Source organism: Pristis pectinata, chromosome 24, assembly GCF_009764475.1.
Source record: "Pristis pectinata isolate sPriPec2 chromosome 24, sPriPec2.1.pri, whole genome shotgun sequence".
NCBI lineage: Eukaryota > Metazoa > Chordata > Chondrichthyes > Rhinopristiformes > Pristidae > Pristis > Pristis pectinata.
Window position 1 is genome coordinate 21,941,519 of NC_067428.1, and position 27,625 is coordinate 21,969,143.

Consider the following 27,625-nt stretch of genomic DNA (forward strand, 5'->3'; position numbering starts at 1 on the left):
ATTTTTTCTAAACTATGCTTTTGAACCCTGATATCACCGGCTTGGTTGTGAAATATATCAATGCCTTTGCCTCCCAGGTTTCAAAGCACATGGATTCAATTCGGCAACAGCTACAGTATGAAGCCCATCAGATCAAAGCCATTATTGAGGAGAGGTATGGTACGGGTGACAACACAACTGAACGACTCCAGGTAACATCTGCAATACACATTTATTAGATCAGCAGTTTCACCTCTTATAATCAAGAAAGGCCACTGGAATTTCTAAGCAATGAGCAAAATATTTTCTTTGCTCTTCCTGGATTTGTATTATTCCAGTTAAGAGACAATAAAGACAACTTCCTGCATTTAAATAGCACTTTCGGTGTAGTATAAGAACCAAAGCACTTCATGGGAATGTTATTAAAATGAATAATACAATATTGTGACAGGTCTGGTTGTAAGCGGAAGGATTTAAGGAGTGTCCTCAGGAGAGTTGGAGTAGTTTAGGAGGGAATTCCAGAGTTTGGGAACTTGGCTGTTGAAGACATGCCTGTCAATCGTGAATGGATGACAATTAGGGATGTGCAAGATGCCAAAATAGAGATCTCAAAGGTTTGTGGGGCTGGAAGAGATTACTAAGTCAAATAGATACGGCTGGTGAAGAATCTGAGAAGAACACTGAGGAGTTTTGGGATGTTGACAGACTGGGGTAATAGTGATGAGTGAAGCCCTTCAGATCAAAGTCATCAGATGAAAGGATGTGCTCAAAGCCTCCTTAAAAAAATGCAACATCCCTGCTGACTTTTGGGAACCCCTGGCCCATGACCGCTCAAAGTGGAGAAGAAACATTGCAGATGGCACTGAGTGCCTTGAATCCAGGTATCGGGATCACGTAGAAATCCTGAGTAAACAGCGGAAGGAGCGCACTACCTCACACAGTACTCAAAGTCAGGCATCTCCTGTCCCCATCGGTGGAAGAGGCTGCAGGAACTACGCTGGCCTCATCAATCGCCTCAGAAACTACAGGATCAGAATGGAAGCAAGTCATCCTCGGTCCTAAGGGACTGACTCAGAAGAAGGGTGTGTGAATGGAACCTGATGTGAGTTAGGGTGTGGGCAGTAGAGTTTTGGGTGGGTTCAGATTCTTAGATGATTGAAACTGATAAGCCAGTATGAAAATATTGGAATAGCTCTTCCTTATTTTTCACAAAATTCACCTGGGACTCTCACACTGAAGCAGGTCTTCACCAGGAATGTGGGGTTGTTTCTGTGATATTTAGAAGGGACATCTGCTCAGGTCCTTGCCCGTGGAGTCTAGCATTAGGAATTAGATGCTGGTGGATTAATTCTTCCTGCATTCATTAACTAAAGTCATGAATCCTTCAATTGGATGGTAAAATGATATTGATTTACTCGGTGAATAATGACAACATAACCTGAACTATGGGTCTCCTTTGGTTTTCCCACCACCCTCCTGCCACCCAGTTGTGACCCCGTACATTCAGCAGCCTTCCCCCACAATACTGAAACCTGACTCTAGAAGGTCCTTCTCTTCCCTTTACTCAACCCTGGCTTTGTGCCACTATAACTCCCCCGCACCTCCACCACTCCCCCAACCTTTGCCCTCAATCTGCGATATGCCTTTGCAGGACAGGCAGAAGAAAGCCCTCTGTGGACATTAAGCACACAAGGCTTATTGTGGTTTTGGAGTTCAGAGGATGCTGGGTGTCTTTGTACGTGAATCATTTAAAGTTCAAATGCAGGTAGAACAAGGAATTCAGAAAGAAAACAATATTTTGGCCTTTATTGCAAGTGGATTTGAGTGCAAGTATGGAGATGTCTTGCTCCACTTATAGAGGGCCCTGATGAGACCATATCTGGATTATTGTTTACAGGTCTGCTCTCCTTCCCAAGGAAGGCTATACTTGTGAGTGCCACAAAGGGACATTGGGCTGATTCCTGGCGTAGAGGGATTGTCATTTGAGGAGAGGTTAAACAGACCGGGGCGATACTCTCTTGAGTTTAGAAGAGTGAGAGCTTACCTCATTCAAATGTACAAAATTCTTCTGGGGTTTGAGTGGGTAGATTCATGGATGATGTTTCCCCTGGATGGGGTGTCTGAAACCAGAGTCACATCCTCAAAATAAAGGGTTGGCCATTCTGGACTGAATTAAGGTGTAATTTATGCACCCAGAGAGTAGTGATTCTTTGAGGGCTGTGGAGGCTTCATCACTGAGTATTTCCGTGAAGAAGATCAATAGATTTTTTAGATATTAGTGGAATCAAGGGATCTGGGGTTAGTGTTGAGGTAAAAGATGAGCCACATTCGTATTGAATGGTGAAGCAGGCACAAAAGGCCAAATGGCCTCCTCCTGCTCCAATAGCCTCCTCTACAGCTTATTCCTTCCTTTCCAATCAAGCCATGACAATGGGTTGTAGCTTTTCTCACCCTGATTATGAAGGTGCCCAGGAGGATCAGTTTGTCTCCCTTTAGATGTGGACTCGGATTTTTTTTCCATGTTGGATTAGAAGTCTTCCTTGGCCTCATCTGAAACTTCCCCAGTTGTGACCTGTACACTGATGTCCCTAGTGTGTTGGATCCCCATTAGAGTGAGCCAATGGGTCATAAGGTGTCCACCAATTTCACAGGGGAAGTTGCTAAGCTCATTCTGATGGTGAAGTTCATAGAATGAAAAAGGTGTTCCTCTTCTGGATTGCTCCTCTGGAAGAAGGTGTAACTACTGCCTTGTTCTTTAAACTGGTTATCTCCTGTCTCAGTCAGGGCAGCATGTTAGAGGGTCTGAGTTCCTGGGTTATGATAGCGTAACAGCGATTAGTTCTATCGCTGTTGGGATTGTCCATGAGAGACTTGACATTCAACGTCCCGAATTTCATGCAGCAACAGTTCTGGCATCTGTGGTCTCTTGTGTCCCAAATTTAATGTTGAGGAGTGGAAGTTGCCTGTGTGTGGTTTCTTTTAATGAGGGGTAGCCGTTGCACACCATCTATCACATGGATTTGACAGAGTCAGTCCTTGATCCAGTGGCAAGGGGAACCAAGGTGACTTGGAGACCAGGTTCTGCTGCGTGGGATTTAATATTCACACATTGATTGACACACAGCCTTGCGATAAGCACACACTGGCCCACTGCACATCACACGACTTTCCCAGTGCAGTAGAATTTCAAGGCCCCTGTAACTTTGTTGCTGTCTCTGGTGTTTTGGGTCAGTGCACTAATTGCATGTTCACTTATACAACCTGATAGTATTTGGCAGTGCACTTGCTGCAGGCACTGGATGACCTGATTGAGCTTGGCAAGTCCTGTCTCTCTCGGCTGATGAGTTGCCTGGGCATAAAGGGAAAAGTTAATCAGGTGTAACATTTTAATTTCAGTGTAGGCTGTTTAATTACCTCACATCATTTTCTCACTGGCCAGACCCATGCTGAACCATACCAATTCACATTAAGTCATTGGGGGAATAGGTTGGTATTAAAGCTACCAGCAATGCATTATCAGATGCTTCATTGGTTTGGTTAATACCTCCGTGGAGATACTCAGCTATTTCTGGACTGTGATGCTAGCAATGGTTAATGATAATCGCCCTGAATGGAAGCAAAAGAGGACAGGTTGCCGAGGGGTCTCTAGCATTCTGCTTGTGATTATGCCAGTTTAAAATATTTGTAGGGTCAAATATATCAGTATATTGAACCTGAAGTTCTCCAGGGTAAATGCAACGTACAAAGTTAGTGCTTTTCAAAGATAATTATTCCTGGGGTGTGGGTTTCACCAGCAATGGCCAATCATGGAGTAAGCACTTAACAAACTGATTATTTTGACTTTTATAGAAACAACGGCAGCAATAATTGTATATCCTGCAAAATTCTGCTGTTCCACTAGATTCCATGGTGCTGGAGTAGCAGATAGGAGCATTTGTATTTCTGTGGATTCCTGAAACTACTGTTACTTATGCTGCAAAATACTGGCAGTTCCATGCTGAAACCCACCGAAGTCCGAACTGTGACTTCTTCCGACACAGTCAGGAACTGGAGTTACACTGAGGCACTTTAATGGGTCAGATTGTGCTCGATCAGACCTGCTGCCTACAATTATTCCCACCAACCCCCCCCCCCCCAAGCTGCATATACCTTTTGTAGCTGTGTGGGATTGAACAACTTGGAGGCCATCTGATGTGGTATGAGTAGCAAGTAGGTGACTGACCCAAAGGCAATGCAATATCATTCTGGCTGGGACACCTGAGCTGACTTAATGGGCTCGGTGTAAAGGAAAAGTGAATCCGGCCCCTCAGCTCAGCATGTTGCTGCTCCACCCTTGGAACCAGCGCTGAGACCGGCAACAGAGAAGGAGATCAGATGAAACAGCATCTGAGCTCCAGCTCATTGCTACCTTTTCGTGTTTTACCGGACTGGGGAAACAGACCAAACCATCAAATATCTTGCAGAACCTGTGCGTGCCTTAGAGTCCTGAGACCATATAGGAAAATTAAGTCTTTTTCATGTTCCTAAGATGTTCACAATATGGAAGTAAAATGTGGGATAAGATTTGCAGGTATCTTTCCTAAGCTGACTAAAGCCAATGTACAGCCTGTATAACTAGCATATCTAAAGGAACATGCAACCAATAGCGGCAATAGAGTGAATATAGTAGTCAGACAGGGATTAAGTCCATGTAAGGCTCTAGTTCCATTAACTCAATGACTTGCAGTGAAGGAGCAAAGGAAGTTCAGAGAGATGTCGGTGCCATGAAAATTGAACCACTATTTTTTTTCACTGTTTTGAGCACATGGGCCAAGTTTGTCCATTTGAAGTGGCCATACAATGTTCATCATCGTGGCTGTCCCTCGAGGTCGAGGATAATGGTCTTCATTCTGTTGATCTATTTATGGGCTCTCAAGTGGCTTATGAGTCCAATCTTGGCTCTGAAAGTTCTTCCGCATTCAGACCCACAGAGCGAAGACGCCTGTGTGTGTATTTGTTTAACGTGTACTTGATGTTGCACTACAAAAAGCACACGATGCTTCACAAATCAACCAACTGATTCCAATGGCATAGAAACCACGACGGTTGGAGCTGATGGATTTGTCGCAGCTTTCATCTGCCTTCACAGCCATTGAGTTCAAAGTAACTTCGTCCGCTTGTTCCACCGTTGAGGTCTTGGTCGGATTGTTCTTTGTCAGGGACCTCACCATCAACCTTACCACCATGGGTGACCCAACCAGGAGCATAGCTCCAGATGGCATCGCTCTCGGGATCTCAGGACCACACAAGCTTCTCCACCACGACAAGGTGACAATCCAGGATACATTAAATAGTACATCAAAAAAGAGTGGTTCTCACCTGTTACTGAATAAGTTTGTTTAATTCAAATTCCAAGCAGAAAAGTTCCATATGAAGATCCCTCACCCGAAATTTTGAGGACCTGAAGGTATATTTCAGTTTCTCTCAACACTAAAAGAACAAAACTTGAAACCTTGATCAGCCATTCCTGGCAATGAATGGAGCTCATAGCAAATAGTGTTTGGAACTTATGGTTTACCAATTCATAATGTTCCACAAATAAATTGTAGTGGATGGAAACTTACAGGCTCTTTGCCTGTAATTTCCTATGAGAAATCAGTTTTCATATAAGTGTTGTTTGTGCAAGACTCAAAAAATAAAGTAAGGTACTATGAACCCTTAATAAATGTTCAAATATTCCACAGAACTTCTTATTAATTTAGTTCATTCAGAGCAACAGTTATCTCATTCAGGCAATGATTTACATATAAATTGGTGTTAGGGAGTGACTGAAGCAAGCTGTCAGTAAGGTTGACAAGGCCCTCCAGGTAAGTTAATATTGTCCTTTGCACTGGGAAAGTCATGATCGTCCATGCCTAGAATTGTCCCCCTCCCCCTTTTCTCTTCCTAAGAGATCCTTCTGAAATCTCTCTGCTGTTTATCTAGAGCCAGCAGTTAAATGACATTTTTGAAAATTTAAGTTCCAATTCTTGTTGAAAAAGGGCCAGTGGAGTACAATTGAAACCTGTTAAAGTACCACAGGCCTGAAGTTAAGGCTAGTGTAGTATAATAAGCCTGACGTCACTGCCAGACATGCTTGAACATGTGTGTGTTGTTGTGCCCATGTACAAAGTTTGACAAGAACTTCAAATAAACCAGACACATCTTTTAGAACTTTCTGTGTTCCCCTCACATGACTCTACACATTGCGTGTGTTCTTCACTAGAAACTAGGATCCCATAGGGACACACACATTACACTGGTGATAAGGTTGGGATGGAAAAGAATTGTAGCTGCCTGAAATAATGAACTCACCAAATACATCAAGCGACCCCATGATAGAGTGAGTCTGGGAACTCGCAGTTAATCATGGTAATTTCAACATGGTGATTGAAGTGATGGAACTTGAGTTCAGATTCAAGACTAGGAGAATTAAAAGATAAAACATGTTGACTGTTGAGTAAAGGCTGTGCAATTGCCAAAATGGGAGTGGTGTAAGATGGCAGCTTAGACTCAGTCTACTTATATCATGAGCTTGACGTCCATGATAAAGCGCATGGACCCTTTGGTTCTTATTTAGAACTTTTTTAAAACCCATTTTTTGGGATCTAGGTACCATCTATTGCTCATGCTTATTTGCCCTGGATCTGAGAGGCTCTATTCTGAGCTCAGTCACAGAAAGAGGTTACCAGATAGATAGAGGGAAATATTCAAGGATTTTCTCCTTGAAAAAATGCAACATCCTCAATGACTCCTTGGAATCTCTGGTCCATGATCACTGAAAGATGAGAAGTATTCAAGATGGTCCATGCATTGGGAATGCATAGAAGCCTAATGTTAATAGCAGAAGGCACACTCACAACCTACCTACCATCAGGCACCTTCTGACTTCTCCTTGGTGTTGTTTGTGGTTCCCACATTGGTATCATTAATCACTTCAGAATCCCAACACCTGACTAGAAGGAAGTTATCATTGGCCCCAGGAACCACCTAAGAGAAAGAGTCAGGATAATTACAGCCAAGCAAGTTCTCAATGTAAGGACAACACATGCCAGAAAGCTAAATGAGTGATTTTTGTACAATATTTGAAGCGATAAGTGAAGTTTAAGCAGCACATATGCCACTGGAAACAAGTAAAGGATGACTAAAAAATAGAGTAGGAGAGTAAACTAGCAAATAATATAAGAACAGACAGTAAAGCTTCTACAGATATACATAAGAGAGTAGCTAAAGTAAATGTTAATACCTTATGGAGGAAGAGACAAGAGAGTTAATAATGGGAAATAGAGAAATGGCAGAGGTTCTAAATAATTATTTTGGATTGGTCTTCATAGCGATATTGCAATTAAAGATAATCTCAAGAAGGCGGCATGCATCACTAAGGACCCTCACCATCCAGGACATGCCCTCTTCTCATTACTATCATCAGGGAGAAAGTACAGGAGCCTGAAGACCCACACTCAACAATTCAGAAATAGCTTCTTTCCCCTCGCCATCAGATTTCTGAATAGTCCATGAACCCATGGACACTACCTTGTTGTCCCTTTTTTTGTACCATTTATTTATTTTTGTAATTTAAGGTAACTTTTATGTCTTTGTACTGTACTGCTGCTGCAAAACAACAAATTTTATGTTATATAAGTCAGTGATAATAAACCTGATTCTGATTCTAGCGCCTAAAAAGAGCTTAAAACATTGTCTTTCACTACAAAGATAGTACTAGGCAAACTAAAGGGCTAAAGGCTGACAAGTCTTCTGAACCTGATGACCTACATCCTAGGATCTTAAAGGAAGTGGCTGTAGAGACAGCATTGGTCGTAATCTATCAAAAGTCTCTGGATTTTGAGGACCCAGAGGACTGAAAAACTGCAAATGGAACATTACTGTTCAAGAGGGAGGGAGACAGAAAACAGGAAACTATAGACCAGTTAATCTAAAGTCTGTCATTGGGAAAATGTTACTTCCTTAACAATAGCAGATTATTTAGATCATCATAAGACAATCAAGCAGAGTCAACGTGGGTTTATGGTAGAGAAATGACGGTTGACAAACTTGTAGAGTTCTTTGAAGACGTAACAAACAGGTTGGATAGAGGAACCAGTTGATGTGGTGTATCTGGATTTCTAGAAGACATCCGATATTGTGTCACATAAAACTTTACTGCACAAGGCAAGATTTGATTTGATTTGATTTCTTTATTAGTCACATGTACATCAAGAATCTAGGGTTGGGGGTAATATATTGGCATGGATAGGGGAGTGGCAAACTAACAGAAAACAGGATTCAGAATAAATGAATCATTTTCAGATTGGCAATCGGTCACAAGTGGGGTGCTACAGATATCAGTTCTGTGACCTCAGCTTCTTAAATTCTTTATTGATGACTTGGATGAAGGAATGGAGTGTACTGAAGTGAGAATAGCTGATGTTACAAACATAATTGGGTTTGCAAGTATGAAGAAGACATAAAGAGCCTGCAAAGAGGTACAGATTTGGTCATGCAGCAAAAACTTGGTCTTCAGATGTCTTGGTCCCCAATGTCACTGGACCAAGGCCTTACTCTGTGAAGTCTGAGTGATGGCTGGTGTGTGACAGCTACCCCGCATTAAAAGAAACCACACACAGGCAACTTTTACTCCATGTTATGAAGTTCATGACCTGGAATGTCAGGGTCCTTATGGAGATTCCCAACAGTGATAGACCTGCATACTATTCTGTTATATTCAGCAGCCATCTCAGAATCCATGAAAGCAGAATGACAGCAAGTCATCCTTGATCCTGAGAGGGAGGAGGAGGAGGAGAAGAAGAAGAAGACAAATTATTATTAAACAAGTGGGCAAGAAACTGGCAGTTGGAATATGTTGTTTGAACATGTGAGGTTATCCACTTTGGAAGGAAGAATTTAAAAGCAAATTATTATTTAAACAGAATTAGACTACAAAATGTGGTACCAAAGGACCAGGGGTCCTTATACATGAAATACAAAGAAGTTAACATGCAGATATATGAAGACCAATAGAATATTGACAAAGGGTGTGGAGCATAAAAGGAGGTTTGGATAAGCTCAAGTTAAAGGTTTAATAAAATGAGAAATAGGAGCAGGAGCAGGCCAATAAGTAAGACCCTGCCTGATCTTCTCTCAGTTCTGCTTTTCTGTAATCTCCATAAACCCTGTTTCCCTGTGTGCCCCAAAAATGTATCCATCTCAGTCTCTACAATTGAGGATTATGATTTAAAAAATGCTTCTCATTTTAGACCTATAAGGTCAACTCCTAAAATTGATACCCTGCCCCTTAGTTCTAGATGTTCCAGCCTGAAGAAACAGATTTTCAGTGTTGGACTTGTCAATCCCTCTCAGAGTCTTGTACATCATAATATGAGCACCTCTCTCTGGTAAATGCCAGTGAGTGTAGGTCTATCTTACTCAACCTAGCCATATGCGATAATCCCCTCTTTCCAGGGATTAATCTAGTGTACCTGAGCTGCACTGATTCCAAGTTAAGTGTTTCCTTCCTTAGATATTGAGACCAAAAACCAGGTGTTCCCACCATAATCACAGAGATCAATTGATAAGTAGCTATCTAGTAGCAGTATTACTCTCGGCACCAACAAATAGAACTATCTCCTAACAATAGTGGTATTATAAATACAGCTAAACCCAGGGTCGATTTCAGCTCAGAACAGATTTCAGACATACAAAGATGAGGCAGGAGCAAATTCTCTTTGCTTGTGTTTCTGTGAAGAGCATTGAGTTCTTTTACTACTTTAAAAGGGCTACAAAATGGCAAGTTATTGTTGCTATTGAGGGCCCATATGAAGAAAAGAGCTTCACATTATACCAATTCATTCACCTGCCTACAGCTACAAATTTCAGGCCTTGGTCATTGAGATACTGCAAGCCTGTGTTCACCAAGTGGAAGGATATCGGAAACCAAAGACAGTTCCAGCCAGCTCAATATCTCTAAAGATTGGAATCATCCTCCACCTGGATGCCAGATGGTGTATATTTTATAGGAGATATGTAGGCTAGATTTGAATGGTTGTAAAGCTAATGTAAAAGCATTATGTAGATCTATTTTAATCATCCTGTGGGAAGTCATTTTAAAAGAGCACTGGCGAAGGATTGAGTTTCCAATTTTCCTCAATTGTTTTATATCAGATAACCAATTGGAACTCCCAGCCTTCAGCCATGGAAGGTGAAATAAGTCTCTTTTTCTAAAAAAGTATTGTTTCATGTTTTTAATTATTTTGTGTTTTTTATGCATTTTAGTTAACTTTATTTTAAATTATTCTTTTTAACATCATTTACTTCAATTTTAACAGTTTTTGTATGTCTGCCAGCATAACTCTGCCCCCAGGTTTACCACCACCATAAGCTGTCAGGGACATTTCAGGGGTGCGTTCTCTGCATTTTGCCAGTAAGATAAGCTCCCACGTTCAGCCTAGGTAAGTGTGGGCATTGGCAGAGCACAGATGGTGATTCTGGGCAGGTGGACTGAGCCTAATATATTCTTTCCATTAAGTTCTAACACAGACGTTCAGCAGGTCAGAACACAGAAATACTGCTCTCATATCATGCAAATTAATTGTAATTTAATACTTAATCCATGTATATTTCTTTCCTGATTATTTACCAGTGCAAAATTCAGTGATAGCATAAATAAAATTTCTTTTAATATATATTAGCCAATGTTCTTCCTTCTTGTTGAAATGGTTGGGAGATTGGAAGGCAGGTTTCATGTCACACAGTATAATTTACCAAAACCAAGCAAAATATGTTTATAGAGTATATTTAAAAATAACTTGACCCATTACCAAATCTTCATTAATGTCCCTTGACCAAGGTGGGATAATTTTTCCAGTAAAATGCAGTGAGTGTAGTTTGAAAATACAAACAGTGGCCCAGTAATTGATTACTGTTCAGTAAATATGCTAGATAGTCATGTCTATGCAGTTTACTCCTGAATTTGGTTCCCTGTAAACTGATACTGTATAATACATTTAGCACTAATGACTAATAATGAATATCCAGGGATCCCTGCACTAAATTAAGCTTAATTGCTTACAGCAATGATTAATGGGTAAATTACACAGTCAACTCCATTCAGGCTGGGAATGGTAGTGTTGCTATAGCTAGCTATGGTCAGCAGCCTTATGATGCCTCATCCAGACCTATTCTTTATGTAGTAATGAGTATCAGCAATCCACATTATTGTGTAGCTAACACTTCCCAAGCCAGTCCTGTCCTGGATGGGCGTTTAAGGGATCCTCTTGGAAAGACTGATCATAGTATGACTGAATTTCTCATACAAATGGAGAGTGCAATAGTTCGATCTAAAACCAGTGTATTACACCTAAACAAGGGAGACTACAACGGGATGAGGGAGGAGTTGGCTAGCGTAGATTGGGAATGCAAGCTATATAGTGGGACAGTTGGGGAACAGTGGAAGATTTTCAAAGACATTTTTCACAGTGCTCAACAGAAGTATATTCCAGTGAAAAGCAAGGACGGTAAGGGTGGGGAGAGCCAGCCTTTGATAACTAAGGAAATAAAGGAAGGCATCAAACTAAAAGCTCTTGCATATAAAGACGCCAAGAGTAGTGGGAAACTGGAAGACTGACAAAACTTTAAAAAGCAACAAAGAACCACTAAGCAAGCAATAAGGGGAGATAGTTTATGAAAGTAAACTAGCACAAAATATAAAAACAGATAGTAAAAGAGTTTATAATTACATAAAGTAGAAAAGAGTGGCTAAAGTGAACATAGGTCCCTTGGAAGGCGAGAAGGGGGAGTTAATATTGGGTAATGTGGAAGTGGCCGAGGCCTTGAACAACTATTTTGTGTCGGTCTTCATGCTGGAGGACACATCTAACATGCCAAAGAGAGATGTTATGAATATGATGGGAGGTGAGGACCTCAATACAATCGCTGTCACTAAAAAGGTAGTGATGAGCAAACTAGTGGGCCTAAAGGTAGATAAGTCCCTTAGTCCTGATGGGATGCATCCCAGGGTACTGAAAGAAATGGCGAAAGTTATAGTAGAGGCGTTTGTGATAATTTACCAAAATTCCCTGGACTCTGGGCAGGTCCTGGCGGATTGGAAGACAGCGAATGTCTGTTTAAAAAAGGATGTAGGCAAAAGGCAATAGGCTATCAAGAAAGCAAATGGAATGTTGACCTTCATTGCTAGAGGGATTGAATTTAAGAGCAGGGAGGTTATGCTGCAACTGTACAGGGTACTGGTGAGGCTACATCTGGAGTACTGTGTGCAGTTCTGGTCTCTGTACTTGAGGAAAGATATACTGGCTTTGGAGGCGGTGCAGGGGGGGTTCACAAAGTTGATTCTGGAGATGAGGGCGTTAGCCTATGAGGAGAGATTGAGTTGCCTGGAACTATACTCGCTGGAATTCAAAAGAATAAGAGGGGATCTTATAGAAACATATAAAATTATGAAAGGGATAGATAAGATAGAGGCAGGAAAGTTGTTTCCACTGGTAGGTGAGACTAAAACTGGGGGACATGGCCTCAAGATTGGGGGGAGTAGATTTAGGATGGAGATGAGGAGGAACTGCTTTTCCCAGAGAGTAGTGAGTCTGTGGAATTCTCTGCCCAGGGAAGCAGTAGAGGCTACCTCATTAAATATATTTAAGGCAAGGTTAGATAGATTTTTGCATAGTAGGGGAATTAAGGGTTATGGGGAAAAGGCAGGTAGGTGGATCTGAGTCCACGGCCAGATCAGCCATGATCTTATTGAATGGTGGAGCAGGCTCGATGGGCCTACTCCTGCTCCTATTTCTTATGTTCTTATGTAAGAAGTGAACTTACTGGATAGTGGTTTGGAGTGTGAACACTGGAAGATAATTCCCTCCCTAGTTGAATGCCTGTTGTAAACAAGACCAATTATTGCATTGGTCTCCATGATATGACCAAATAACTTGGGAGAGACAGGAGAGAAATTCTCTGGTCCAATACCTTTGGCAGATTAAAGAAGCAGCATTACTATACTGACAAGTTTATGTTTCTTCCTTGACAGTTGCGAATGAACCGGATCCAAGAGATTGAAAAGGAGATTCTTCAGTCCCAGCAGAAAGTGCAGGAGACTGAGACCGAGGTCAGATTCATCGACTTTGCTACAGTTAATAGCTTCTGTTGCAATGTAATAACTGGAAACTAAAATATACCCCTAAACAGCAAAGCAGTAATTTAGTTGTAATTTTCTTTGACATCAGGAATAAAGCATGAGTGGATTATGTTCCAGTGGGTGTAGCCGGAGACTGGATCATTTACGGTGTTTGATCGTTGAATGCACTGTGCACTGTTTGTATTATAATGGTAAAAGTATACTATCTGCCATATGGAAGCACATATTTAATTTCTTTGTCCTATTATGACATTGCATTGCAAAAAAACTCCCAAAAGTTATTAATTTTATGAACTCTTTTCTGAAGATATTACATTTTTGTCCGGTGACCAGAAGATACATTATATGCTACTAATTAGTTTGCTATGTTTGAGTGCTGGTTTTAGTACGAGTGTAGTTTATTGCATGTGTCTGTCTTTAACTTTAAGGTTTAAGATGTGTCCTTCCTGGCTGCCGTTTTCAGATGGCATTGACAATCTAACAAAAGGTTCTGTATTATAAATGTCATATTCATTAAACAGTAACAAGTCTGGGTTCTAGAAAATTGCCAATCAACAATCACAAAATGAACAACTTGGGAACCACCTGATTACTTTTCATAAAGTCAAATTCATTAACTAGAGGAAAACAGTCTTCCCTCTACAATAAATCTCTTCATAATTTAAAAATCTGTTAAAATCCCTTCCCTGCTGCAGTGATAATACAAAAAACTTGCAAAAGCAGTACCACTGATGTAGTAAAGATCCCACCCCATCAAAGGTGGACGCTGAGCTACATATGATGTTGGTTCAGGTAAGCAAAATCTTGTGAGTTAGAGGAGCAGCTTAAAGGAAGTGACAGTGGGAAAGAGAAGAAAAGGTTCAGGGAGGGAGTTTCAGAATTTTTGACCCAGACTCACGTCTGCCAATGGTTCAAACGATTAAAAATCAGGGATGTCGGATGTCAGAATTGGAGGAGTGCAGTGACCTTGGGGGGAGGGGGGGTTGGGAGATGGTGGGGTGGGTGTTGGTGGGGCTTGTTGTACTGGAGGAATTTGCAGACATTTGGAGACACTAAAGCCAAGAAGAGATTTGAATATATGTGAGAACTTTAAAGTGTAGCTTGAGTGTCAAACCTTGCTTTGAATCATAGAGCAATACAGCATGGATACAGGCCCTTCGGCCCAACGAGTCCATGCTGAGCACTTCACTACCATGGTTTCCCATTCTAGAGTCATAGAGTTCTGCAGCATGGAAGCAGGTTCTTTAGTCCACCATGTCCCTGCCAACCATCAAGTACCTAGCTATACTAATCCCAATTACCAGCACTTGGGTCTGCAGCCTTCGATGCCTTGGCAATTTAGGTACTTGTCTACATATTTCACAAATGCTATGAGGGTAGCTGCCTCCACCACTCACCCAGGCAAAACATTCCAGATTGCAACCACCTTCTGGGTGAAGTAATTCTTCCTCAGATCTCTGAGTTCTTCCTCAGATCATGTTCCTGGCAGGATCCCAGTGAATCAGCTGGGTATGAACTCAATGCTAATAATGTATTGGTATTGGTTTATTATTGTAACTTGTACCGAGGTACAGTGAAAAATTTGTCTTGCATACCGTTCCTACAGATCAATTCATTACACAGTGCAGATACATTTAGTTAGTACAGAGTGCATTGAGGTAGTACAGGTAAAAACAATAACAGAATACAGAGTAAAGTGTCACAGCTATAGGGAAGTGTATTGCAGGTAGACAATGAGGTGCAAGGTCAAAGAAGGTAGATTGTGAGGTCAAGAGTCCATCTCATCGAATAAGGGAACTGTTCAATAGTTTTATCACTGTGGGATAGAAGCTGTCCTTGAGCCTGGTGGTATGTGCCCTCAGGCTCCTGTATCTTCTACCCGATGGGAGAGGGGAGAAGAGAGAATGACCTGGGTGGGTGGGGTCTTTGATTATGCTGGCTGCTTCACCAAGGCAGTGTGAGGTATAGACAGAGTCCATGGAGAGGAGGCTGGTTTCCATGATGCGCTGGGCTGTGTCCACAACTTTCTGCAGTTTCTTGCAGTCCCGGGCAGAGCAGTTGCCACACCAAGCCATGATGCATCCAGATAGGATGCTTTCTATGGCGCAACGATAAAATTTCCTTTCTTTAACTAGGTTCCCTCAACATTCACAAAGTGCTATAATTGGTAATTTAGTAATTTGTGACTGGTAATTGATTTATTATTGTCACATGTACTGAGATACAGTCAAAAACTTTGCTTTGCATGCCATCCAAACAGATAATTTCAAAACATAAGTACATCAAGATAGTACAAGGGAAAGCAATAGCAGAATATAGTGTTACAGTTACAGAGAACGTGTAGTGCAGGTAGATAATAAGGTGCAAAGGCGACAACTGAGAGATCAAGAGTTCATCTTTATCCAACAAGAGGTCTGTTCAAAAGTCTTGTAACAGTGGGATAGAAGCTGTTCTTCAGCCTGGTGGTGCACGTTTACAAACTTGAGGCCTAACATGGGGTACGTTTATCATTTTTTTCTATTATGGCCATATTGATAAAGCCCAGATTTTAAAATACTTTTTTCTTTGGCTTTATGGAGCTAAATGTGTGCAGGAATTATGTGTTTCCCTAGACGTCTCCACTCACATTGTAATGTAAGTTCCACTGACCATTTTCATGAATTCAGCCCCCTGAAATTTCCTGCTACCTTGTTTCCTGTTCCTTTGATGAATAGCCATTTATTGAAAGTCTCCCTGAATACTTCCAACTAACTTTCCATCTGTGCTGCGCAAGTTTTCCTCAAATCTTTTTTATTATTACATTTATATTTGAGGCACCTTATCACAACAACCAGCTGGATTCCTGGATTTTCTGTCAGGGCAGCACAGAATGACCCAAGTTTACCCTCGGAAGTTCCAGCATGGATTCTTAAGCCCCCAACTCCTTCCTGCTGCTCAGGGACAGTCAACATTGACTGTCCATTTCCCTCCAGCCTGACTGCTGATTTCCTCCAGTGCTTTGTGTGTTGCTCCAGATTCCAGCATCTGCGGTCTCTTGTATCTCCTCACTTCTACTGGTGATTCACTAACGACTCTCTGCAGTGGGATTCCACATGGATTCTAGTGATGGAGCAAGAGTTTGTTGAGGCTCACCGGTAATTGCACTGGGTAATCTGCTCATGGGTCCTTTGCTAGGAGCAGTCAAGTGCAGGATGAGGAAGCCAATTGTTTTGAGGAGAGAATTTACAGTTCCGAGGAAGAAGGGTAAGAACCCATTAGGAAAAAATGAGTATGGTCAATATTTTCCAGTAAAGAAAATAAAAAAACTGCAGATGCTGGAACTCTGAAATTAAAAGCAGAAAATGCTAGAAACATACAACTGCCAGGCAGCGTCTGTGGAGAGAAAACAAGAGTTAATGTTCCAGGTCAGGGACCTGTTGAAGGGTACTGGACTTGAAACATTAACTCTGTTTCTCTTTTCACAACTACTGCTAACTTGCTTCCACTATTTCCTGCCAGTATCTGCCAGGTATTTAGAATTTGTGACCAGAGGTGAATTTCTCTCCTCTACTCCTCCCTCACCAGCTCCACCCAATTGTGGCCAAAGTATCTCAGGTTATAGCCGAGCAATGCATAGAATCACACAGCATGGAAACAGCCATTCGGCCCAACTTGTTTGCGCTGATCACTGGATACCCTTCTGTATTATACCCATAGCCCATCACTTGGTCCATAGCCCACCATAACTAAGCAATTCAAGCATTCATCTAGACACTTCTTAACTGCTGTCAGCGACTCAGCTTCAACTGCTCTCTCAGGCAGTGTATTCCAGGTACTTACCACTCTCTGGGTGAAGAAGATCTCCCTTAAATCCTCTCTAAATCCCACCCCCCTTACCCTAAATCTATGTGCTCTAGTTTTTTTTTCTACCTTTCAAATGGGGAAAAGTTTCCTGCAATCTACCCTATTGTGACCCCATATAACTTTACATATCTCAATCATGTCCCCTCTTGACCTCCTCTGCCCCAGGGAGATAAGACTTGGCTTCTCTGTTCTCTCTTCATAACTAAACTGCTCCATCCCAGGCAACATGCTGGTGAATCTCCTCTGCACCCTCTCCAGCACTATCATATCCTTCTTATAGTGTGGTGACCAGAACTGCTTGCAGTACTCTAGTTGAGTTCTGACCAAGGTTTTACAAATTTGGAGCATGGTTTTATAAAGTTGGAGCATAACCTCCCTACTTCTATGTTCAATGACCCGACTAATGAAGGCCAATATCCTGTATGCTTTCCTAACCACATTGTCTACATACATTGCCACCCTCAAGGATCTATGCCTTGGTCCATCTGTTCCCCTATCATTCATGGTGTATGTCCTAGCCTCATTAGTGCTCTCAAAATGCATTACCTCACATTTGTCAAAATTAAACTCCATCTGCCATTTCTCAGCCATTTCACCAAAACATCAATATCTCTCTGCAGCCTAAGACTAACTTTCATGCTATCAACGACTCTGCCATTCTTCATGATGTCTGCAAACTTACTGAACTTGCCTCCCACATCCACACCCAAGTCATTTTTGTTTATTACAAACAACAAGGGTCCCAGCACCAACCCTTGTGGTGCACCACTAATCACAGGCATCCAATCACAAAAACAACCCTCTACCATCACCCGCTGTCTTCCATTGCCAAACTAATTTTGGATCCAGTTTGCCAACTTGCACTTGATCCCATGAGCCCTAAGCTTTTAAACCAATCTCCCTTGTGGGACCTTGTCAAAGGCTTTACTAAAGACCATGTAAATCACACCTACTGCCCAGCTCTTATCAATAGAAATTGTTACATCTTCAAAGAATTCAAACAAATTGGTTAGACAGGATCTGCCCTTGACAAAGCCATGTTGGCTGTCTCTGGTTAGTCCCTGCCTTTTCAAATGATTGTTTATCCTTCCAACAGATCACCCCTCAGCCTCCGCCGCTCCAGAGAAAAGAGCCCAAGTTTGTCCAGCCTCTCCTGATAGCACATGCCCTCTAATCCAGGCAGCATCCTAGTAAACCTCCTCTGCACCCTCTCCAAAGCATCAACATCCTTCCTATAGTGAGGCGACCAGAATTGCACACAATACTCTAAATGCAACCTAACCAGAGTTCTATAGAGACATGTCAAAGGGGACAACTCAAATTTCTTTAGCCTCCTGACAAAATAGAGGTGCTGGTGAGCATTCTTGGACATGGCATCAATGTGGTTGGACCAGGACAGGCTATTGGTGATGTTCACTCCTAGCAACTTGAAGCTCTCAACCCTCTCGACCTCAGCACGTTATGTAAACAGGATCATGTGCACTGTCCCCCGTCCTGAAGTCAATGACCAGCTCTTTTGTTTCCTGACATTGAGGGAAAGGTTGTTATCATGACATCATATCACTAGGCTCTCTATCTCCTTCCTGAACTCTGACTCATCATTATTTGAAATACGGCCCATTACGATGGTATTGTCTGCAAACTTGTAGATGGAGTTAGAGCAGAATCTGGCCACGCAGTTGTAAGTATATAGGGAGTAGAGTGGGGGCTGAAGACGCAGCCTTGTGGGGCACCAGTGTTGAGGATAGTCATGGCAGAGGTGTTGCTGCAATACAATATAGTAATATAATAAAGATAACATAATCAAAGACCCCACCCACCCCAGACATTCTCTCTTCTCCCCTCTCCCATTGGGAAGAAGATACAAAAGCCTGAAAGCACGTTCCACCAGGCCCAAGGACAGCTTCTATCCCGCTGTTATAAGACTATTGAATGGTCCCCTAGTATGATAAACTGGACTCTTGACCTCACAATCTACCTCGTTATGGCCTTGCACCTTATTGTCTGCCTGCACTGCACTTTCTCTGTAACTGTAACACTATATTCTGCATTCTGTTATTGTTTTCACTTGTACTACCTCAATGCACTGATGTGACGAAACGATCTATATGGATGGCATGCAATACAAAGTTTTTCACTGTACCTCCATTCATGTGACAATAATAGACCAACTCAGTAATGCTCCTTCCCTCATTGGTCTATCAACATGCTGTGTTAAAAAGCTCTCCTGGACACATCTCAAAAACTCCTCAAAAGTACAGTGACCTCTTCTTGTAGAATAAGCGCCAATGGGACACATAAATGTTATTGGTATGTTACCTAAAAACCTGAGGTTTCCAAGCACTAATACTGAGAGGGCAAAATAGTGTGCATTTCCTGATTATTTATATCAGATTGCAGCAAATTGCTTTGGAGTGTTATTGACCCCTGTCCTCCAGAGCACTAAGGCTGTATGTTAAGCTGGCAAAATACATATTAAGTGGAAGCCTGCGATGGATTAGAAAACTGCTTTAACCACCCCCCCCCCCCCCCCAACCCCAGCACTTAAACTGAACAGTGTACCACTTGTCAGCAAACCTGGCAAACTGCTGGGGTTTCAGGGAACTAACTGTGCTCCCCAAGCACTGCACTAGTTTGAGGAAAAGCAGCAAGAATTGGGAGGTTGCTGAAGTGAAAGACCCACATCTGACCACCATTTTCTTGTACTGGTTAACATAGAACAGGTCTTAGCAGCGAGGCAAGCCATGTTGTGTCTTTCAGAAGGATCTGCATCTGTGTAGAATAATAACAGTAGTGATCATTACATTTGATGTTACAGAGTAGGAATTTGCTGCTTCTTTCGTTTATGATGCTGGATTGAATTGCTGGAGTAATTTGAATTGCTAATAATTGCAACAATGTATGTGTTTGCTCCAGTGAGCTAATGGTTGAGCTGTAGTTCTGCATGGAAGGGTTGAATGAATCTGTACTGACAAAAATGAATCTCCCTGAAGAAGTGGTTTCAATTGTTTCACTTGTATATGTGCATGTTTGGATCACGCCTTTTCCATCCGTGGGTTTGGATTTCATTGAATTCTCCCAGAATATTAGTTCAAAAGAATTAACTGTTTGTAAACAGGATTTTGGAACTTTTCCAAAATGAAGGTGACTAATTCAGGCAAGAGATGCACATCAACAACCAGAAACAAAAAAAAGAGCAATAAAAAGCACTAATACTAAATGTGAAAGAGTCGGACCAAATACAGACACAATTTGCTACTTAGAGACTTTCTGGTGTTAAGTTGCCTCGAATTCTTTATTACAATGAAATGGGTTGGGTAGTGGCTGGGAAAAAGGCTAAAACAAACTTGCAAGGATTTTAGATTTTTTGGATCTATTATCTTTGATCTTTTATAGACTTTGATCTTTTAGACACTATTCAAAATAATTGGGCCATCGTGAAAAAGGTCTGGGTTGAGGAAAACATTTATTCATCCCACAGAATATATATGTCATCACAAGGAGGATAAAGCACTGAGGTGGCTTCCCCTTCAAAATTATTCTGGCATCAATCTTCCTTCACTGAGTAATCAGAACACTGGGGGAAATTGGTGCCTGGGTCCCTACAGAAATGGAACTATCTGAGGCCTATGTACTGGGAACTAAAGCTTCAGCATTGGTTCTTACAATTCCATTCAGCCCTGTCCGAAGTGAGTCAGCCACATTGGGCTGCTGGGTGTCCACAGTAACATCCCTCAGCGGCCACATTGACCAGATCAGTCATCCCCTCACCCTGAAGGGGTCGAGGTACCAGCGTCTGTGCCTGCCAAAAATATTTAAAATAAATGACCCCCTCTTTGACCCTTGAGATCTTGGCCAGATCAAAATCAAAGTTTTGTGACACTGTGCATTGGAGAATTTCCAGTAGGTCAAATTATGCCTAATAAAAGGGTATTTTTCACATTAGAATTGTTACAATATGTCTTCAGGGATAGGATGAAGCTCATTTTATAAGAAAGACAGACTTGGCATTTTTATAGTGCCTTTCACAATCTCAGAATATTGAAGAAATGCTTCAGAGCAAATTTTAAATATTTTTTTAACTGTAGGAATTGTGGAAACCAATTTCCAAGCTTCTGCATCAGAAATGAAACAATGTCCAGATTGTCTGCTTTACAGTGAATTTGTTAAGGGAAAAACATTGACCAGGATTGACTTCCTTACACATCTGTGAAATTTTGATGTAGAGAAATAGTAATATTGGGAAATTTTAAATTCATCTGAGGGTGCAGACAGCGTTAGGTCTAAGAACCCCATTCAAAAGACAGCATCTTCAATAATTCTGAAATCCCTCAGTGGATTGTCAACCTGGGTTCTTGTACTCAGGAGTAGGATTATGAGCCCAGAACCTTTTGCAACCGAACCCTGGTTAATTCAGTAGGCGGGCGTAAATGGAGGTCATAGCATGGGTAGATCATTTATAGACAGCTTTTGGATGATAGAGCGGGAGGAAGTTCTGCTCTCTCCAGTTCCCAATGTGATTCTTAATGAAGATCCAGTGTTTCCAATAGATGTTTGAACTCTTCTGGGCCTCGTGGGTTCTTTGGCTTGCGATGGCTCAATTGCTCCCCATTCCCCATCTCATTGTACCCAAATGAAGACCAGAAATTTTGTGAATGACAAACTACACTCACAATATTTAAGGCAAGTACTTGAATTGCCCAGGCATAGAAGACTACAGATCAAATGTGAGTAAATGAATTTATATGGATAAGTACAGTGATCAGTGTGGACACAGTGGGGTGAAGGGCCTCCTTCAGTGCTCTATGACTCTATAACAAACTTTGTTGTCCTGTCCTTTGATATTTTGCTTCTCTGCTTCTTTAGCTCCAGTGAGGTTGCCAACAAGAATTTCTTCAGAAAATGCTGGAAACATTCAGAAGATCAGGCAGCATCAGTGGAATTAGAAATACATCATTTCAGGTCAAAGAAGAAAGGCCTTCAGCCTGAAACATTATCTCTGTTTCTTCTTCCTCAGATGCTGCCTGGCCTGTTGAATATTTCCAGCATTTTCTATTTGATTTCAGATGTCCAGCATCTGCAGTACTTTTTATTTTCATTCAGCCTAAATTTCTTGTCTGCATGGTGGGATCACAGGGAGTGCTTTGAATCTGTTCAGAGAAAAACAGGTCTGTAAAGTTCAAAAATTGTACTGGAGGGCCATGGCAGAAGTCTCCAGATGTGAAATACTCTTCCAAAAAGAGGGAAACTTCCAAGAAATCGAGTCACTCCTTGCAGCTGGGTGTGCAGAAGCAACAAGAACAGAATTTATGAAGAAGTGTCCTGACCCGAAACGTGCTTTTCTCCACGGATGCTGCCTGGCCTGCTGAGTTCCTCCAGCATCATCGTGTTTTCCATTCAGAATTTATGAAGTGCCTTTGTCATAGTTAAATACCACAAAGCTGCTTCATTTGCCAATTTTATGAGAAACAGACTTGATATTGAAGCAGGTTAGGAAACAGTAGGGCGGGCAACACAACATCCTGTAGTCAAAGAAGACCATTTTAAGTAGCAACTTAAGGAGGCAATAGGGAGTAGGAGATGTGTAGGGGAAGGCTTAGGGCCCATCCAGCTAAAGGCATGAGCTAGTCAGTGGTGGAAGGAGGAAACCAGGAGGTGCTGGCAGAGTTCCAGGAGTAGGACACCTCCCACGATTTTGATTGGGGACTGTGCAGGGAAGTGGGTTGTGGAGACCCAAGGAACAGGAAAGGTGATTGAAAAACTGTAAATAAACTATTTCTGAGTCATTTACACATTGCAGATATGAATGATAGTGATTTGTTTATCCTTTCAATGAAGTGTTATCACAACTTGTAAAGTTTTTATAGCCATGAATGCAACTGTAGGCAACCCACTACACTGCAGGCAATCACTGCAGAAGCAATACCTCCTTATTTGTGAGGGAGTATTAAAGAAAAAATGAGGGAAATAACAAGACTGAAAACTTCAGCGTTTAAGTGGAATTATTTTACTAGCATTGTTTATAAATTTGTTTAGTTCTAGATTGTTTTGAATAGTGAAGAATGCATTAGAAATATGAATCTTTCTTTGGAGGTGCTGTGATAGGGCTGTGGATGAAAGCACAACATCTAAAATTTGCCGCTCCAATCCTGGCCTAGGTATGTCAGCAGTTCATGCTTGCCTCTGGTAAAGCCTGAAGGGCCTCTGAGATCACCTCCCTCTGGCTGCTGACCACAGTTACCTCAGGATAGCTGGTGGTGGAGTGGGAAGGAAAGGCTATCAGCCTCTGTCTTGGGAATCCTACAGAGTGCATGATGTAAATGAGTTCCCAACCAATATTCCTGCAAGAAACTCCATCCAACTTCAGGGCCACATCTTTTGTGGGGCAAAGCCATGACTTTGTGCTCCCACCCCCCAGTCAGCCTGAGAATCTAAGGGAGGTGTCCTATGCAATGCTGTTATTTCTCCTGATGTTTGGGCTAAAAAAAATGCACATGGCTCAGGGCAAGAGTTAGAAACATTTGCCCAGATATTTCAAGAGGCTCTGGGATTTGGTGAGGATGGTGTTTCCTAGCCTTGTGCAAAAACTAAGTTCCAGTGGCCTCTTTCCCCCTTCGTTAAAGGAAAGAAGTAGTCATCCAGCTCTTTTGATCCTCTTCTGAACCTTCCTGAGCTTTAAAGGAATATTGTTGGGTGAGAAATAGATCAGCCTTAGCTAAAATAAAAACAGAAAATGCTAAAAATGCTCAACAGGTCAGGCCGCATCTGTGGGAAGAGAAACAGAGTTAATGTTTCTCATGAAGGGTCTTCGACTTGAAATATTAAGTCTGTTTCTCTTCCCACTAATTGGCCTGACTTGCTGAGTATCACCAGTGCTTCTCATTTTTGTTTCAGATTTTAGCATCTGCGTTTTGATTTTCACTCTTAGCCGTGTCAACTTGCATGTTTAAATAATTTGTTTTCATTTGGTGTCAGGACTAACCATGAGGTACGGTCACTCGATCATGTAATGGAGGGTGACCATCTCCTCTGAACCATAACTTGAACTATAGGGCAGCATAGTGACCCAGGTTCAATCCTGACCTCCAGTGCTGCCTGTGTGGAGTTTGCACGTTCTCCCTGTCACCATCTGGATTTCCCCCGGGTGCTCCGGTTTCCTCCCACACCCCAAGGACATGCTGCTTGGTAGGTTAATTAACCACTGTGAATTGCCTCTGGTGTAGCTGTGTGTTAGAATTGATGGGAATGTGGGGAGAACAGATTACAGAGAAAATTAGTGGGCAATGGGATTACTCTGTGAGCTGGCACAAGCTCAATGGGTCAAATGGCCTCCTTGTATGTCATGAGGAAATGTCGAACATGGAACAACCCAGCATGAGTGCCTTTTCCAAAACAAATGAGGAGAAACACAAGGAAAGAATTAACTTAAAATATTTATCAGAAATGATGGAATACTCCCTGCCTGGCACTCCTTTGTAAGGTACCTCCACACAAACCAGCAATAAAAATAATTCTGCACTGTGTTGACACAAAAGCAGGATGTTCAGTCCTTCAGTGTTGCACAGAAAAATAATCTGCCAAGAGAATAAAAGCAGGGAAATGTCCAACACCTGCAGGACTTTAGTGCTCTTACTGAATGTAATGTTTTCCTTTTGTTAAGGTTCTGTATTCCTTTCCTCCACTGGAAAGAATGAACAGCTCCATTCCCATGAATGCAAATTTTAAACACTCATTATTGAACAAAGCAAGAATAAGACTGATGTTGGGTGGAATTCACCAAGGGGAAATAAACACAGGGTTTAAAAGCAACAAAGGATTGTTAGTATTGAAGAGAATACCAGTTGAAAATGTGCAAAAAAGAGATTAATTAATAATACAAATGGTCAGGAAAAATGCCCCTTTAAGACCCCTTTCACAGACTCTGATTTTTTACCCTGTGTTGCTAGGTTGCTGGTTGTGAAAAGATTAACTGCTTGGGTTGTGATTGGGTGCTGGAGATGACATAAGGGAGGCAGCAAGCAGGCAGTGGCTACGCTTCTCTCTCTCTCTCTCTCTTTAGCTCTCGTCTGAAGCGTTGTCAGATTAGTGAGGGACTGTGCACTGGAGCAAGTGATCAAGGAATCTCAGTGAAAATTTCTACCAAGTCCTGCAATCTTGTGCTTAGTCAACGGATGGGGTTTTATGTTACCCCCTTCCCTGCCAATCTTGGGGAGCACGGAGAGACGCTGAATTCCTCAAAAGGAGCAGTGTTGCATTCTGTCTTTTGGAAGCTGGATAGTTGTGCTATTGCTGCAATGACTGGAGTTCATGGCTTGGTAGGGAGATGCTCAGCTTGAAGGCTGAAAGGAACAGGGTCACATGGTGATGAAAACTGGGACAGGGGATGTCGGAATCTATTCCATGCTCCCATGAGGGGAGTCAGGTAGGAGTTTCAAATTATACAGCTCTCCAGGGTGGACCATACATGCATCAGAAGCCGCATACTAATAAGCAGGGTTTGACTGGAGCTGTGAGCTATTCCAGTGACTGGCGTTCGTCTGTGATTTTTCTCTTACATTTTCTTTGTGAAGCCATCAACATTTTCAACAATTACCCTTTGCCATTAATGTATCCTCATGTAGTTCTGTATTCCTGATGAAATGCATCATCTAAATGTTACCTATTGTCAAAAATTATTATTATTCAGCTTGCAACCTATGCCAAAATTGGGTTGCTGCTACAATATCACCATTACCCTCAGGCAACGATATCTGCTTAATGTTATTTTTCATTAGTGAAAAAGATCTTGTCAAATGCAAAGGGTTCTCTCTGTGATGGATGATGAGGAAACATGTGTCTCTCCATGTTAATATTTAAGTATTGTGCAGCAATCATTTTATTCATTTATGTCTCCTTTCTATTTTGCTTTTAAAACACACAAACGCATGCGCACGCGTGTGCGCGTGCACACACACACACACACACACACACGCACGCACACACACACACACACACACACAGACGGACAGACAGACAGACACACACACACACACACAGACAGAGCCTGAATGTGGAAATCAATCAATTTCCTCTCCACAAAATGCACAATGCTATCTTTTGCTGTATTAAAACACATTAAAATGCTTGATTCAGATTTGGCACAGCATAATTCTATCTGTTTTTCAAGTCTTTTTGCTTTCAGCGCTTTCAGTCTCAGCCTATTGTCTAATAAATCTAGAAACCACGGCATGCTGTCATCCTCTGCACATTAGCACCATCTTGAATGTGTTTTACAATGTACACTGCTTACCACAGTTTATCATTCATAATAAAAATCAAATAAATTTTAACCAATGATCTGTGAAAATGATTCCAATCCAGCCTTTTAACACCCTATTTTTAAAATGCCACTTAATGCCTTATTTTTAAAAATAACCCTTTTGAGAAAAAAAAGTTATTTTTCTTTCTCCCTTTTCTCATTATTAAAGCTAATTTCCTCCTGGGACACATATTGGAGTCATGTGCTGCACTAGAAGATGGGCAGGTGACCCACTGGCCATTACCCATTTTGAGCCTAAGTCTCCCACGGACAGACATGGCTCGGTAACAAAGGTATTCCCCATTATCCGGTTCCTACTCCTTCGTTAAAGAGAAGCACCTTGGAAGTAGTTGGCAACTCCCCAGAATATAGAGCAGAGACTGGCAGCTCACAGAATTAGAGTCACACAACACTGAAACAAGCCCTTTAGTCCACCTTGTCTGTGGCAACAAAGCTGCCTTCTCTAGTTAGTCCCGTTTGCCTGCATTTGGCCCAGATCCCTCTAAGCCTTTCCTATCCATGTACCTGTCCAAATGTCTTTTAAATGTTGTAATTTTACCCACCTCTATCACTTCCTCTTGTCCCATACACGCACCATCCTCTGTGTGAAAAATTTGCCCCTCATGTCCCCTTTAAATCTTTCCCCTCTCATCTTAAACCAATTAACCTAGAAATATGTCTGATCTAACTGTTATCTTTTTTTTCTCTGTAAAGGTCTGATTCTAAGGCTGGTTTTATCAGACTCTTATTAGCAATCTTCACATGTACTAAGAGCAAATTGGCTGTTTAGCAATAGGGGCATCCCGCACAAACCTAACTCCTTCCTCATCCATTCACCATGACAGTACATTGTGATCAAGAGCAGCACCTAAAATGAGCAGAGAAACAAAGGACTGCAGATACTGGAATCTAGATGAAAAAAAACAAGATACTGGAGGAACTCAGCAGGTCACGCAGCATCTTTGGAGAAAAAAACCTCCACAGATGCTGCCTGACCTGCTGAACTAAAATAAGCACATGGGTTCCGAGACAGATTGTATCTGTATCCATTATCACATCAGTGGCTGAGTTCGAATGCACCAATACAAATTGGAAGCTTGGCACTTTTGTTGATTGGTATGACCACACATACATCCTTCAACATGAGGTACCTAGTCCACTTTCTAAGATTTCTTCTTGTAATAATTCCACCTCCTTCATTTGAGAGTCACAGTACATGCTCTTCTTTTGACATTAATGGACACACCAAGTAAAACAACAGAATCTATGGAACAGATCCTGCCCCTCACACTTGCCCGCCAAGAAGTGAGCTCATTGCTTTGAATCATTCAGTTTAACCACTAGAA

General features: G+C 41.8%; 1 protein-coding gene across 2 annotated transcripts in view; it reads left to right on the forward strand.

The window, feature by feature from the left end:
• Window positions 1-27,625, forward strand: part of apc2 (APC regulator of WNT signaling pathway 2) — a 163,398-nt gene that overhangs the window by 97,508 nt on the left and 38,265 nt on the right. The window contains exons 6-7 of one of the 2 annotated variants that reach the window (XM_052037592.1): window positions 78-191; window positions 13,031-13,108. In XM_052037592.1, the coding sequence (XP_051893552.1) occupies window positions 78-191; window positions 13,031-13,108 (192 nt within the window). Of the gene's footprint in view, window positions 1-77; window positions 192-13,030; window positions 13,109-25,102; window positions 25,404-27,625 lie in introns of those variants that run through there. The other variant, XM_052037593.1, reaches the window with a different exon arrangement.